Source organism: Alligator mississippiensis, chromosome 8 (genome assembly GCF_030867095.1).
Source record: "Alligator mississippiensis isolate rAllMis1 chromosome 8, rAllMis1, whole genome shotgun sequence".
Taxonomy (NCBI): Eukaryota; Metazoa; Chordata; order Crocodylia; family Alligatoridae; genus Alligator; species Alligator mississippiensis.
Window position 1 is genome coordinate 22,802,650 of NC_081831.1, and position 14,992 is coordinate 22,817,641.

Sequence of the window (14,992 nt, forward strand, 5' to 3'; positions counted from 1 at the left end):
CAGGAGGTGGCTGGGGCTGCCCAGCTCCTACCTGCTTGTTAGCTCAGCTGGGTAATAACTTTTAATTGCCTCTAATGATAGGCCAGGCCCGGACGTGCCCTGTGGGGTGACAGGTATGGGAGGGGGTTGCTTCTTGGCTTGCCTATCTCAGAATCCTTTGCTTCCTTCCCCCCACCCCCAGCAGGTTATCACCAACCTTTGATATGTTCAACCCCCAAGGCAGCTGCATCCCAACAACACCAGGCTGGGGGAGTTGGGGGGCTTCAGCGAGGGGGGTTCCTGGTCTCTCCTGCCCTTTCACCCAGTGCCGGGAGCCACTTCCCTTCCCTGAAACCGGCTTGTTCTCAACGTGGGTGGATCCGCGGCTGGGACAGGCCAGGCGGAGGCAGGTGGCCTGGGGGCTTGCATGTTGTCTAGGCACGTGTGTGCCTGCATGTGACGTGTGCAGCAAGCACTGGGTCTAACCCAAACCAAACTTCTTCCCCCCTCTACTATCTGTCCCTGGGCTAAGCCCCCCGGCTGGGATCCCAGTAGACCCTAGGCCTGGTCCCAGCCCCATGAGGGTTAACCCCTCACTGTCCAGGGGAGGGGAGGGGAAGCAGAGAGCAGATGGTGGCATCTTGAGTTGCACCATGGCTCCCAGGGGGGAGGAATCAGCAGGAGCTTTCACCCCAGGGCCAGGGCCAGGGCCAGGGCCAGGGCCAGGGCCAGGGCCAGGGCACCAGGTTCCCTTTAGCCAAGGGTCTATGGGTCAGGAATGAGGGGCACCGGTAGGGGATGGCATCTGTAATAGAGGCCCTGAAGAAAGCCCAGATAGATGGACAAATGGACCGTGTTTCTGGTTTCCTGCCCCACTCTATTTTAAACTAGAGCCAGACAGAGCCAGCTAGAGCCCAGGCATGGAGGGGAGTATAGGGGGATGCAGGAAGAAAGTGAGGGGCACTGGCAGGGCTGGTGGGGGCAGGGGGCTGCAGGTCAGGAGTGAGGGGCACTTGCAGGGCTGGAGAGAGGGGCCAGCATGCTGCATGTTAGGAGGGTCCCAGCCCGCACCCCCAAGTGAAGGTGGGAGGCTTATGACCTGGTCCCTTAGTGCCCCACGAAGAGTTAACATGGCCTTGACCCAAAGTAACCTCCTGGGGTCTGCTGCCTCCTGGTGGCCGGAGCTCGGAGTTGGCACCTATAGTCCAGCTCCCCCCCCCATAGCGCAGCGAACTTCTTGCAGCAGTGCCTTCGCTCCTTGAACCCCGCCTCCACCCCGGGCTGCGAACTTCTCCCCAGCAGTGCCCCGAGCCCTCGCTCCCAGTCGGGGAATTTCAGACTCTCGACTTCCCTGCAGCTGCCCGCGGGGGGAACCCAGGGACCCCGCTATGCAAATAGCCCCTCCCCGCCCGGGGAAGCCGGTGGGGGAGGCCCTCCTTGCAGAGCCCCACTTCCTCAAAACGATCCGGGCTTAATTTTCCTCGGACTCCTGGGTCCCTACATTGGGGGGAGGGTCCTCAGGAGCCCCCTCCTCGACCTGTACTGGGGAGTGTCTAGGTCTTTGGAAACCACAGCTACCGCCCTGCATCCGGCAATGCACCTGGGCTGGGCTGGGCTGGGCTTGGTACCCGGGGAGAGGGGACAGAAACTACCCACAGGCCCTTGAGGCTCCCACCAGTTGCCCCACGCCAGGATCCGCGGCCAGACTGCAGCGCTACCCCGGAAGAGGCAAGGGACCACAAAACCCAGCCTTACCCTCTCCCTAAACCGCCACAACACCATGGGGGCGGTGCGGCCAGAAAGCCGCCTGGCAGCGGAAGCAGTGATGCTTTGCCCGGGTTAAAGATGGCAGCGGGAAGGTGTAAACATCTTTGCGTGCCAGGAGACGCCGCTCTAGATCGAGTTGTTGGTTTGGGCGGACTGCCGCGCGAAGCGGGGCAGCCATGAGTGCGGAGCGGCCTGGGGTGGCTCCTTTGCTCGCCTGGGTAAGTTGGAGGTGTCCTGGACTCCTCCCACCCCTAATTGTCCCCGCCTTGGGGGGGGCTGCATCGGGGTCCCCTGATCTCCCACTCCTTGCACAGCCCCCTTACATGTATAGCCCCTGTTTACCCCGAAATTGCCCCCCCCCCTCCGTGTGTCTGCGCCCCTACCCCGGATTCCAGCCAGCAGCCCCCCTTTGGGTAAGGGGCAGCGTTAGGGTCGGGAGTGAGGGGCACCAACGCCAAACTGGGGTGGGGGGGGAAGGAGGCTGGTGAGAGTCTCCCCCCCCCCACCTGAAAAAAACCTGTTGCCTTTAGCAGAGCCTGGGGCAAGCAGGGAATAGTCGTGGGAGGCTGTGAGCTTCCCCACAACAATGCCCTAGGGGGCTGCAAACTTCCCTCCCAGCAGTGCCCTGGTTCAGGGCTCTGGGATGCCCCCCTGTTGTTGGTGGGGGTGCATATCTGGGGTGGCCTGGCTCCTGTGTCTTCAGCCTGGGATTATCCTGCAGGGATTAGTCTGGGATCAGCAGGGTTGGGGGGGGGCGGTACTGGGGGAGTTGGGGGTGGTAGCTGTGAGATGGGAGGGGGCAGAGCTGAGTCCCCTGGATCACCTTCCCCTCACCACCCTCCCATTAACCCCTTATCTCTTGTGTGGCCTTTTGGACCTTCTCTGCCAGCGTGGGAGGCTGGAGGGTGGGGGGGTGGATGCCAGAACTGCTTCCTCCCCCAACGGCTGGAGGCTGTGACTCTGTTGGGGCTGCTTCAGGCCTTGATTGGTGGTGGGGTCTGGGACTTGGCTGTATATACCCCTTGACTGTCTATGAGCTATTTCCCTACCAGCAGCCTGGCTGGGGCCCACGTGATGGAAGGGGGGCTCCCCCCCACAGCATGCCAGGAGCAGGCGGGGCAGGAATGCAGCTGGGCGTGGGTGGCAGGTGGTGGTGGCGGGGGGGGGGGCATGGGGTGCTGAGCTGGTGCCCACAGGCCCCTGTTCAATCCCTCCCCACTCCCCACTCTGACCCTTCCCCGCCCCCTCCCAGCTACAGACCTACCGGGTGCCAGCGCCATGTGCCACCTACCAGGACCTGGCCAGCGGCGTGGCCCTCGCCCAGGTCCTGCACCGCATGTGAGTGTAGGGGGGTTGTGTCCCTAGGAGAGCAGGGGTGGTGTCACCTTAGCTCAGAGGCTTTGAGGGGGGGGAGCTGAAGTGGATGGGGCAGCTTGGGCATTGGGGGGCTCTCAGCTGGTAAGGGGGGGTAAGGGACTTGGGGGGGGGGCTGGATGCAGTGGGGCAGCTCAGGGCGCTGGGGTTCCCAGCTGGGGGGACCTGGGTACAGGAAGGGGTGGAGGGGCAGCTTGGGGCCTTGGCCAGTGGAGATCTCAGACTGGGGGCAGGGTCTGTCCCAGCTACCTGTGGGGGTGGGTAATGTGCCTCCCGCTTAGCAGCTGTGGGGTCCCTGCAGAGACGCCTCCTGGTTCTCACAGTCATGGCTTGGCTGCATCCGGGACAACACTGGCAACGACCCACGAGTCAAGGTGGGTTTTGGGGGACGCCTCCCCCTTTCTCTCCCCCCCCCCATCTCTGTCTTGGCTGCCAGGGTCTGTTACATGGTGTCAGTTCTCAGCTCCTCCCTGTTGAGGGTGAGCAGCCCCAGGGGAAGGGGCTTGGCATGGGAGAGCACTTGGGTGACCCTGATACTCCCCCCATCTCCAGGTGAGCAACCTGACCAAGGTGCTGCAGAGCATGCTGGAGTACTGCCAGGATGTGAGTGTGGCCTGGGGGATGGGTGCCTGGTACAGGGAAGGAAGTTGTTGAGGAAGGTTGTGGCAGCCCCTGGGGGTTCCCTCCATCCTCCAGCTCCCCCCCCCCCCCGACAAGAGGCAGTTGGACCCCACAGAGCAGGAGGGGAAACTGAGGCACTGGCAAGTGTAGCAGAGGCAGGAAGGGGAACTCAGGCATCCAGAGTGGCAGGGGGGATGTGGGGGGAGTTCTTATGATGTAACCCGAGTGTCCAGGGATGTGGGGGTTGGGGTGGGGAATGGAACCCAGGCATCTGGTTTGGGTGGGGGTGGCGACTGGAGGGCAGGTCCCTGATATGGAACCCAGGTGTCCCGGGGGGTGGGGGGTGCGGGGTGTCCCTGGAATCAAACCCAGGCATCTGGTGGGGATTAGCAGGGGGACCCTGATATGGATCCCAGGCATCCAAGGTTGGGGGCTCACTTATAGAACCCAGGTGTCCAGGGGTGTGTTTGGGTGACTGAGGTTAGGGACAGGGGGCGGTTCCTGGGCTGGAACCAGGGGAAGGGCTTGGGGGTGTCCTTTGTATGGATTCCAAGCATCCGGTGTACTGAGGTGGGGGGTCTCTGCTGCCCCTGTGACCCCCACCCCCACAGGTGCTTGGACAGCCGGTTCCAGAGCGACATGTGCCTGAGGTAGCAGTGGCGGCTGAGCAGGCAGCCGCCCCTGAGCTCGACAAGCTGCTGCGGCTGGTGCTGGGCTGTGCTGTGGCCTGCGAGAGGAAGCAAGGTTGGGGTGCTATGGGGAGGGTGGGTCTGGGGTTGTGGGGGAGGAGTCGGAGTTGGGGATTGCGAGGGTTTGGGGGTGGGGGCAGTCAGTGACATGTTGCATGTGGCTGGCATGTTGCAGAGCATATCCAGCAGATCATGACCCTGGAGGAGTCTGTGCAGCACGTGGTCATGGCGGCTATCCAGGAGGTGAGATGGGGTGGGGAGGGGATGGGATGGGACAAGGGATGGTGCCCCTCTCTCCCAACCTGCAGCCACCCTCCCAACCTGCCTTTAACCCTTTCTTTTCTGTAGCTTATGACCAGGGACTCATTAGACACCATGAGTCCTGAGATGTATGGGACCTTTGATAGCCAGGTACAGCTGGGAGTGGGGTAACTGGGGAGATGGGGGTGTGGGGGAGGAGCTTGAGAGATGATGAGGAGCAGCCAGTGGGGGGCAGGGGAAGTGAGGCCAGGTATGTGTGGGGGGAGTAATCACTCTGTGGCACAGTTTCCCCATCTGCTCTGGCCAGGGATAGGGTCTGGTATCATGGAGACCTATAGTTGGGTTCTCCATTCCCCCCTTTGGCATGGGGGTGATGACTTCACACACCTCCCCCTCACCCTAGTCCCGCAGGTACTATTTCCTGAGTGAGGAACCTGATGAGCCTGATGTTCCCTGCAGGCGCTGCCAGGACCTGGAGCAGCAGGTGGGGCCGGGGGGTGGGGGGCTTGAGGGATTATCACCTCCCTGCCTGGGAGGGAGAACCCTGGGCATGGTGTGCTGGTATGCAGGGCTCTGCTCATCCCTGGACCCCGTCTCTGTGGCTTGGGGTTGGGGGAGTCCACAAAAGTCCCAGCCAGGAGTCCCAGTAGGGCTGTGGGGTGCAAGGCACTGACTGTATAGAGAACCTTTTTCCTCCCCCCACCAGAGAAAGGTGGAGAGAGCTGTGGCTAGGAGGAGCGCAGGGAGGCCCTGGCTGGCCTGCCCACCCCCTCCCCCCCTTTGCTCCCTGTAAGGTGGTAGTGCCCCCCCTGGAGCTGTGGTCCCCCCTGGTGGGCAGGTGAGTTGGTCTGAGCAGCCCCCTTGCATGAGCATGCCTCAGCCCACCACTAACACCAGCTGCTTCTGTGCTGGGGGGCATAGGCTGCAGGGGAGAGGGGCTGGGGGGTATTGGGGGGCAGCTGGTGCCTTAACTCATTTAAGCTGTTTCTGCTTAGGCTCCCCCAGCTCCCTGCTGCCACTAATGCAGTGGGGGTGGGAGCTGAGAGTTGTGGGAGTGGGGGGCAGCTTGGACGCCTGGGTTCCCCGCCTGCCTTTGCCACTCCAGGGGATGCGGAGGCTGCAGTCCCTGCCCTGCTTCAGTTTCTCTACCTGGCAATGTCCAGCCCCTGGGACGCTGAGCTGGGGGGCCAGGCTGTGTCAGTACATCCAACCCCTCTTTTTTTCCCCCCCTCCCCACACAGGTGGCAGCACTGGCTGAGGCTGCACGGGGGCGGCATGAGACTGAGGTGGGGGGTGCAGCCCGGAACCTGCTGCTGCTGCAGGCACGGGTGGAGCAGCTGCAGGAGGAAAACTACAGGTGCTGCCCTGGGGCATGTGGGGGGCACCCTGTCGGGGGTACAGCTTGTGCTTGGCCAAAGGGGCCGGGACCCAGGACTCCTGGGTTCTCTTCCTTGCTCTGAGATGTCTGCTTCCATCACATCTGGGTTCTCTGCCCCCACCCCAATCTGCTCTGAGAAAAAGTAGGGCTGGGAGTCTGGGTTCTATCCCACTCTGTGAGGTGGGTGGGGGCCCTGGACTCCTGGGTTCCATCCCACTCTGTAAGCAGAGGGAGGACCGGAGACCTCAAATGTCTAGGTCCCATCTGACTCCTGGGATAGGGGTGGGGCCTGCAGCAGAGGGGCCCAGATGCCTGGGTCCCCACACTGTGCCCCGGGTGACCCTGCTCCCTTTCATAACCCCCTACCCCAGGCTGGAGAGCGGGCGTGAGGAGCTGCGGGGGCACTGTGAGGGGCTGCAGCGGGAACTTGGTGCTTTGCGGCAGCGCAGCCAGGAGCTTGGGGACCTGGCGAAAGAGGCCCAGGCCCTGCGGGACGAGATGGATATGCTCAGGTGAGGGAACACCCCCCTCTCCTCTGCCGCCCCCCTCCACCCCCCGACAACTGGACCCTCTAGTTTGGACAGAGGGGAGGGGGTCAGGGCCAGAGAACTGGGGACACCTGAGGTCTATGCTAGTCTGGTGAGGTTGGGAGCCTAACTGCCTGGGTTCTCTAGAAGTGGGGGTGCCTGTGGTGGGCGAGGAGTGTTGGGGAGGGGCCCTGGATGCCTGGGTTCCCTTGAAGACTGGGTCACTTGCTTTGGCAGCACATATACTAATATTGGGGAGGGGTAGGGGTGCCTGGGGTCTCCTAGAGAGGGATGGGGGTGGGAGGCTGGTGGGTTAGTACTGGTGGAGCAGGGCCTGGGATCCCAGACACCTGGGTTCTCTGGAAGGGGGGAGGGCAGCACAGGTATGACAGGGCAGTCACCTGGATGCCTGGGTTACCCCCTGCGCAGGGACTCATCAGAGCGTGCGGGCAGGCTGGAGGGGCTGCTGGGTTCATACCGGCGCCGGCTGGAAGCGCTGGGGGAGCTGCGGCGTCAGGTGCGGCGTTTGGAGGAGCAAGATGCAGCCCATGCCCGCCGTGCTGCTGCCCTTGAGGACGAGCTGCGCCGCGCTGCCCCTGCCCGCGCCGAGCTTGACACTTGCCGCCGGCAGGTGGGTGGGTGGGGCCAGGGATGAGGCTAGTTGTGGAAGGGGAGGGCTATAGTCAAGGGGTGGAGCCATGTGGCATGGGGAAGGGGTTAGTCATGGAGAGGAAGGGCTTTGTGGACTGGGGGCAGAGCTAGCCAGTGACAGCCAGGGTGGGGGCATGGCTAGCTAGGATTGGGGTAGAGCTACCCAGTGATAGCATGCCTGGGGGATGGGGCCAGCCAGTGGCATCAGGCAAGGAGGTGGGGCTTGCTGAACTAGGGGCTGTGTCTGGGGTCTCCCCCAGCTCTGGTGGGCCTCCCTGCCCTACTTGTGCCCTGCCCCCCCTGTTTTAAACCCCTTCCAGGTGCAAGAGCTGCAGGGACGGCAAGCGCAGGCAGCGTTGGAGGCTGAGAAATGGCAATTTGAGTGTGGTTCCCTGCGGGAGAAGCTGGAGGCGCTGCTGAAGGACAAGGAGGTGGGGGCTGGGGTGGGGGAGATGGGCTGGGATGCGTGAGTTCTATCCCTGGCTGGGGTGGGTGAGGGGCTAGGAGCCTGGGGAGTGGGGGCAGGACACCTGGGTTCCTTTTATGGCTGTGGGGGTGGGGGAGAGTCTTGGGGGAGCCTTGATGCCTGGATTCTCTCTGCTAATCCCTCTCCCTTTCTGCCGGGGCACTGCCCCCCACAGCGTCTGGTGGAAGAGCGTGATGCCCTGCGGGAGGCCAATGAGGAGCTGCGCTGTGCCCAGGTCCAGCAGAGCTGCCTGAGCCAAGCAGGTGGGTGGTGGGGGAGGGAGGGTGGGCTGGGGACTTGTTTCTCCCCATGCAATATGAATTTAATGGCTCTGAAGCCAACCCCTCCCAGCTCCTGTGGCTGGGTGGTGGGGCAGGACCATCCCCTGGGGGGGTTAAAGCCCTGGAGCAGGGCAGAGCTTGTGGTTTGTCTGTTTTTCCCATCTATCTGGTCCTTCCCTGCTCCCAGACCAGCCCTGGCCTCAGTCACCAGAATCTGCTCCCCTCCCAAAGCCAGGGAAAGAACCCAAGTGTCTGGGTTCTCAGTTGCATCCCCCCACTCCTTCCAGGGAGAACCCAGGCATCCTGTCTCTGGACATTGACCCTGCAGCGGAGTGATAAGGGGCTGTCCCTGCCCCCTCTGGCCCCAGGGATCCTTGGGGGTTGGGGGGCACTGGTCCTGACCCCCTGGCCCTGCTCATAGATGCCGTGCTAGACAGTGCCACCTCCCCCGCGGACAACCTGGCTGCTGAGATCTTGCCAGCTGAACTCAGGTAGGTGCTGGTCTTGAGGAGTGGTGTTCGGGTCCACTCCATCCCCCACTGCCCCTCCCAGAGCTGGGAAGAACCCAGGCATCCAGCTCCCACTCCCCTCCCAGAGATGGGGAGAGAACCCAGTTGTCTTGGCCCTACTGTCCCCCATTTCCGCCCCCACTCCCAGCTGCACTAGTGCTTCTCTAAACCCTGGAAACTATAACTTACAGCATGCAATGTCCTGCTAGGTCCCAGGCAGCCAACTTTTTTGGCTCTTGTCCCCAGCCAGTCAGTAGCTTGGCTGGAGTTGCTGTGGGGCATAATGGGACCTGTAGTCCCCAGGGTCATCTCCATTGGGGCCAGGCCCTACCCTGTTACCTGTTTTGTTTTTTGCCTCCCGACCCTCCCACAGGGAGACACTGGTGCGGCTGCAGCAGGAGAACCGGGGCCTGTGCACACAGGAGGCAGCACTGCAGGGGCAGCTGGCTGAACTGCAGGCCCAACTGGACGATAGTCGCCGTGTCCGGAGGCGCCTGGATACCCAGCACAGGTGAAAGGGGGCTGAGGCTTGCCCCAAACTCATCACGTTCATGAGATCTCTGGGGCTTAGAGCCCAAGCTTGTGTGGTGTGGGGGGGTTGAGACCTGCTGCCGCAACCGTGTCACATGCTTGACATCTCCCATAACCCTGTCTACAGCCAGAGTCTAAAACCTGCCTCAAACTCATCTCATATGTGGTCTCTCTGGGTCCAGACTGGGCTGGCAGGGTGCTGAAATGGGCACCAAATTCATCTTATACCAGAGTATGTCAGCTGCAGCGACTGACTTGGGTGATGGTGCAGGAGAGTGCGCTGAGATCTTCCCTAAACTCATGCATGAGATATCCAGGTGCAGAGACGAGGGTGGGGGTGTTGCTGAGACCAGACTTAAACTCATCTTGTCTACGAGATCTCCAGCTGCAGAGATCAGAGTGGTAGGGGTGGAGGAACTGAGACCTGCCCCAAACTCATTCCATGCTACAGTGAGCTGGCAGCAGAAACTGGGCTGAAGGGTGGGAAACTGAGACCTGGTGTTCTCATCTCATGCTAGAGCTTGCCAGCCGCAGAGATTGGACTTGGGCAGGGGGAGGGGGGGCGTGAGACTGGCCCTAAATTTGGCTCCCGCGTGAGGTCTCCAGCTGCTGAAACTGGGCTGGGAAGGGCCCAAGACCCTGCCACCCTAGGTTGCTTCAGCTGCTAACTACCTTCTCTTCTCCCCCCCCCCAATCTGTCCCACTGCCAGGCTGAGCCAGCAGGAGGTGCTGGAGCTGCGGGGCCAGCTAGAAGAGCTGCAGCAGTCACTGCAGGAGCAGGGCAGCCGGGCTGAGGATGTGAGTGCATTTAGGGGGAGGACTAGCTTGGCCTGACCTCTGACCTTGTAGGGGAGGACAGTACTTGCAGACCAGTCCTGGGGGGTTCCCCCCCCATATTTGGGCCAGGTGCCTGCATTGCCCCTTGGCAGCAATTGGGGAGACACCTCAATTGTCCCCCTATTTGGGAGCAAAATGGGGAGTGCTCCACTCCTACTCCCCATGACCCCTTCCTGTGATATTAACAACCCCCTTTCTCTTTTTCTCCCGTCACCCTCGTTACCCTTCCACAGGCCATTGTAAGTACCCATGCTGCCTGGGAGGGGTCTTGGCAGGGGTAGTAGAACCATGGTGGGGCATGGGGTTCAGGTCCTCTCCTGGCAGGAGGAGGGGTCTTTAGAGCTGGGTGGGGTACGGCGGGGGGGTGTCAGGCTGCGGGGGTTGGAATTGTGGGGGCTGGCACTTGGTCTTCATCCTCTCCCTCCTATTCCTTCCCAGTCCTCTGTGCTGAAGGAGAAGCTGGAAGAGCATCTGTGAGTCCTGGACTTGTGGGGAGAGAGGGGTCAAGCCCAGTGCTTGAAGTGGGGAGGGTTTGCGAGTCTGAGGGGCGGGGGGCAGTGGGACACTCCAGACTGATGGGGAGGGTGGGGGCAACTGCCTGGCCCTGGTGGGTCTTGCTGGGGGTGCGGATACTGGCTTCCCAGGGAGCAGGGCTCTGCCCCCTCATCTACCCTAGGCTGGGGAATTCCTGTCTAATGCCCTCCCCAACCACAGGGAGAAGCTGAATGAGGCCCATGCGGAGCTGCAAAAGAAGCGGGAGCACCTGGAGGGCCTGGAGCCACGGGCAGACAGTGCCGGTGAGTGCCTGGGGGGAGGACTGTAGGGTGCTCTGGGCAGGGGCATCTGTCTACCCACCTTGAGGCAGGCTGGTTTTAGCCAGTTCTTGCTGGCCAGGGTGTGGAGGTTCCCCCTCCTGATTCCCCCTTCTCTCTGCTACCCTGCCCCTCCAGCAGCCCAGCGCATTGACGAGCTGCAGCAGATCCTGCGGCAGAAAGATGAAGACATGCGGGCAATGGAGGAGCGCTACCGGCGCTATGTGGACAAGGCCAACTCGGTGGGGGTGGGGCCTGATCTGTGGGGCCAGGGTTTAACCCCCCACCTTTTCCAAAAGATTTTCTTGGGGGAGGTGTGTGTCCAGGCTGGGGGGTGGGGCTTGATATTTCAGGCAAGTGGTGCTTTGCCGTGGAGGAGGTTGGTTCCAGCCAGCCTGGGGGCTGAGCCTTGCCATGGGGTTGGGGCAGGGTCTTGGGGGGCTTCTTTGGGTGTGGGGCTTGGCTCAAGGGACCTAATCCTAATCCCATGCCCCCTCCAGGTCATTCGGAGGCTGGATCCGGCACCAGGGGCTATGGGGTCCCTTCTTGGGGTGCAGGCACTGCGCAATCAGCTGCAGGAGAAGGAGGCCAAACTGCAGTACCTAGAAGTGAGAGAGGCCCAGTGCAGGGGTGGTAAGGGACACCCCAGAGGTCCAAGCCCCCCCCCATATTAATGCCCCCCCATACTAATGCCCCCCAGATGGACCTGGCAAAGACACTGTCACAGCGGGAGCAGGAGGAGCGGCTCATCATCACCGCCTGGTACAACATGGTGAGGCCTTGGGTAGGGGGAGCATTGCTAGGGCTGGCAGGGGCAGTGCTGGATGGGGTCATATATTGGGCTGGTGCTGAGGGGCTGGACAGCAGGATGGAGGTGGGGGTGGGCAGACCTAGGGGCCCTTATTAACCCCCCTCCCTTATTTTTCAGGGCCTGGCACAGCAGCACTGTACCTCCTGGGACCGTTCTAGCCCCCCCGGTGCCCCCCAGTCCTTCCTGAGCCAGCAGCGCCAGGCGGCCACTGCCCGCCGTGGCCCCCCACGACTCCCCCGTGGCCCCCTACATTGAATCCTCCTGGCCTGTGTGGGAGGGGTGCTAGGGGAGGCAAGCGGGTGGGGCTTAGCTTTTGGCATCCCTACTGCCCCCCCTTTCTCTGATGGTGCCTTAGTCTCTTTAATGGGGGGACAGGAAAGGCTTAACCTTGTATGCCACCACCCAAGACCCTCTGGAGGGTGGGTCTCGGGAAGAAAGGGGCTAAGAGGGAGCCAGTTCCTTGCCTCCCACCCAGAGGAGGTGGGGGAGGTTCTTTCAGACCAGCCCAGAGTTCTGGGATACTCTTTTTTAACTACTGCCTGTGCCCCTGCTGGGATTGTCATTGTTCCCCCTCCCCCAAATAATCCTGGCAGGGGCCAGAGGGCCCCCCCCCACCGTGTGTGTGTGTGTGTGTGTGTGTGTGTGTGTGTAGGGGGGGGTCCTGTCTGTGTGCATTTTTTAACCCTTGGCAGCCCCCCCCCCCCCCCCCCCCCCCCCCCGGATCTCTGGATGTCCTGGTTCTGCCCTAGTTTTGTGTGGGGAAGGGGGCACTTAGCCATGTCTGGACCCCTGATGCCCCACCCTACTAAGCTCTGGGTCTTAGCTGCTGTTTTTAAAGCTGTTTTGTGCCCCCTCCCCCCTCCCCATGGGGCCTGTACTACAATAAAGACACTGGATTTGACTCTCTTGGGCCTCAGTTATATCTCTGGGGCTTGGGGAAGGGTGTTCCTCCTCACCAAACCAGTAGTTCCCAGTTGATTTCCCCTTTCTTACAGACCTCCTGGTCTGAAGCCAGTTGCTCTTACAGAATCTCCCTGGAAGGGGAGGGGGCAGCCCCTCCTTCCCATGGGGTCATGCAAGGGTAGGGGGATCTGAGCACTGGTGGGCTGTAGTGAAACTTCCCTCAGCCTTTAGCTTGTGGATGCTCCCAAGAGCCCACCCTGTCTCTAGGGGCTGCTCTGAGCATGGCCCCCCCTGCCTGGTGGGGGGCAGGAAGAGGCACTGCTAGCCCTTTCCTTAGCACACACACCCCCCCGCCCCAGCTGGAGCTGCCCCAGCCCCTGCTTACTGGAGCTGGTTAACTGGACCTAGCTGTGCGCTCTTGCTCTGCTGGCTGGGCCTTAGGCCTAGCAGACAGCAGAGAGGGGGCTGTGGCTGGAGCATGGGGCCTGACCCCAGGGCATTCTTCCCCCCCCAACTTCTCCCCCACCAGCTGCAGTCCCTGGAGCAGGATGGCGGGATCAGGATGGCTCATGGCGCAGGGGGGGTAAGTGCAGCCCATGAGGGCAGTTGCCCCCATCTCCCATAGCCTCCTTATGCCCCCAAAAGAACTACCCCCTGCCCCCCCCAGAAATGCACTGTATTGCACTTGGTCTGTTTGGTTTAAAGGCAGAAAAACGGCAGGGGAAGAAAGGGGATGCCCTCAGCATGCGGGTAGGGGCTGGCTCCCATCTCTGCCCCCCATATCTCCCCTGCCCCTTGCCAGGCACGGTTGTGGCCAGTGTAGCCCTGGCCCAGAATGGGTTAAATAGGAATGGGGGCTGGGGGGCATGTGGCAGCTGTGTGTATGCCCCCTGAAGTGGGGCTGTGGGTAATGGACCTGGAGTTGCAGCTGTCTCCAAGCTGAGGCATGCTGGTGGCTGGGTATAATGGGTAGCCCATGATGCAGCTGCCTCTCGGGTAGACCACACCAATGGCTGGGTGTAATGGGCACAGAGCTGTGGCAGCCTCTGGGATGGGAGCTGGTTGGTGACTGGGAATAGCAGGGACCCCAAGATATAGCTGTCTCTGGGATGAGACATGCCGACTGCTGGGTATAACAGACCCCAAGATGCAGCTGCCTCTAGGGTGGGGTGCAGTGGCAGCTGGGTGTAATGGGTGCCATTGGGGCATTGCAGGGAGCCTGGGGCCAGCTCATGCCCTCTTCTCCTCTTCGAGGGAACCCTGCAGCCAGTGGGGTACGGGTGGTTGTGGGGAGTTCACAGGGGACAGGGGCACCACAGTGTCCAGGAGGGGCTGGGTGCTGCTGCAGGGCTCCGATGTGGCTCCCCCACCAGCCACTGCTTCCTCATCCCAGCCCAGGGGCGTTTTGGAGGCCTGGCAGCCGCAGGATGCTCCTGGACACAGGCAGCCATAGGCGCCTGAGGCCTCAGAGGCACTGCTGTTCTTCCGGGGGAGCAGGGGGAGGTGACTCGCAAAGCTGCTAGGACCCAGGAGCCAGGGTGGGGGGGACGAGGAGCCCCGGGTACGTGGCTCCAGCCCCTCCTCGATCTCCTCCAAAGGCTGGAACTGCATCTCCTCCTTGGCCAGTCTGCAGGGGGTGGAGGGAAAGGGAGCATTAGGCAGCTGCTTCTGGGATGGGGTGGGTCGGTGGCTGTGTACAGGGAGCAAGAGATGCGGCCACCTCTGGGCTGGAGCCTTAGGGTCTAGGTAGAATAGAGCCCCTTTGCCCAACCCTGGGCTGTGGCTGGCTCTGGGGTGGGGCACTGGAGTATAATGGGAACCTTTTGCGTGTAGATGGCTCTGGGGTGATAATAAATAGGCTCCCCCCAAACTAACCACTGGGCTGCAGCTAGCTCTGGGGTGGGCTATGTCAGGACTGGGTATAAATGATTCCTCATCTAGTCCTGAAATATGGCTGGCTCTGGAGTGGGTAACTGGGGCCTAGGTATAACAGAGGCTCATTATCTGGTGCCAGGATGTGGCTGGCTTTGGGGTGGGGTACAACAGGGACCCTGAGCTGAGATGCAGCTGGCTCTGTGGTAGGGCATGTCACAGCTGGGTACGATGGACCCCTTGCTAGGGTGGGGATGCAGCTAGCTCTGGTGTGGGACACGGGCTGCATATAACCTCCCCTTCCGCTACTCACGTGATGTCAAAGGTAGAGCCCTGGAAGCGTGGCTGCTGCAGCAGGAAGGCGGTGGCAGCCGTGTATGGTGCTCGTGGATTAGCCGCATCCCAGTACCGGTCCCGCTCCAGCAGCGGCAGGTCCTCATACATCTCATCTACCGCTAACATGGACACCTGGGGTGGGGGGGGGGCAAAGTGAACAACCGCATCCTTAAGTTCCCAGGCACAGCAGGGGCATTGGAGCTTGTGGGACTGGGAGCCTGGATGCCTGGGTTCTTTCCCAACCTGGGGCAGAGAGTTGGGTCTAATTGTGATAGCGTAGGGGAGCAGGATGCCTCGGTTCCCAGGTTCATCTGGGAGCCTGAGCACCTGGGTTCCATCCCTGTGCAGGGAGAGAAAGGGGACCAGGTGGGTTACAGCAGGGGGTAA

The 14,992-nt window shown here is 61.8% G+C and overlaps 2 protein-coding genes across 2 annotated transcripts in view; one reads left to right on the forward strand and one right to left on the reverse strand.

The window, feature by feature from the left end:
* The first annotated feature begins 1,061 nt into the window (after positions 1 to 1,061).
* On the forward strand, positions 1,062 to 12,395 carry HOOK2 (hook microtubule tethering protein 2). Its single transcript, XM_059732989.1, has 25 exons — positions 1,062 to 1,964; positions 2,999 to 3,084; positions 3,422 to 3,494; positions 3,673 to 3,723; positions 4,353 to 4,485; positions 4,606 to 4,673; positions 4,779 to 4,841; positions 5,095 to 5,175; positions 5,398 to 5,480; positions 5,687 to 5,739; positions 5,871 to 6,048; positions 6,441 to 6,581; positions 7,026 to 7,227; positions 7,568 to 7,678; positions 7,889 to 7,976; positions 8,416 to 8,485; positions 8,877 to 9,014; positions 9,745 to 9,832; positions 10,105 to 10,110; positions 10,310 to 10,344; positions 10,586 to 10,668; positions 10,822 to 10,925; positions 11,184 to 11,291; positions 11,384 to 11,455; positions 11,612 to 12,395. The coding sequence occupies exons 1-25, from the start codon at positions 1,923 to 1,925 to the stop codon at positions 11,747 to 11,749; spliced, it is 2,295 nt and encodes a 764-aa protein (XP_059588972.1). The 5' UTR covers positions 1,062 to 1,922; the 3' UTR covers positions 11,750 to 12,395.
* BEST2 (bestrophin 2) overlaps positions 12,186 to 14,992 on the reverse strand; it is a 9,674-nt gene continuing 6,867 nt past the window's right edge. Inside the window, exons 5-6 of the mRNA XM_059732990.1 lie at positions 14,583 to 14,737; positions 12,186 to 14,024 (exon numbers count right to left, since the gene is read on the reverse strand). Coding sequence (XP_059588973.1) covers positions 13,628 to 14,024; positions 14,583 to 14,737 — 552 coding nt within the window. The 3' untranslated portion in view covers positions 12,186 to 13,627. The remainder of the gene's footprint in view (positions 14,025 to 14,582; positions 14,738 to 14,992) is intronic.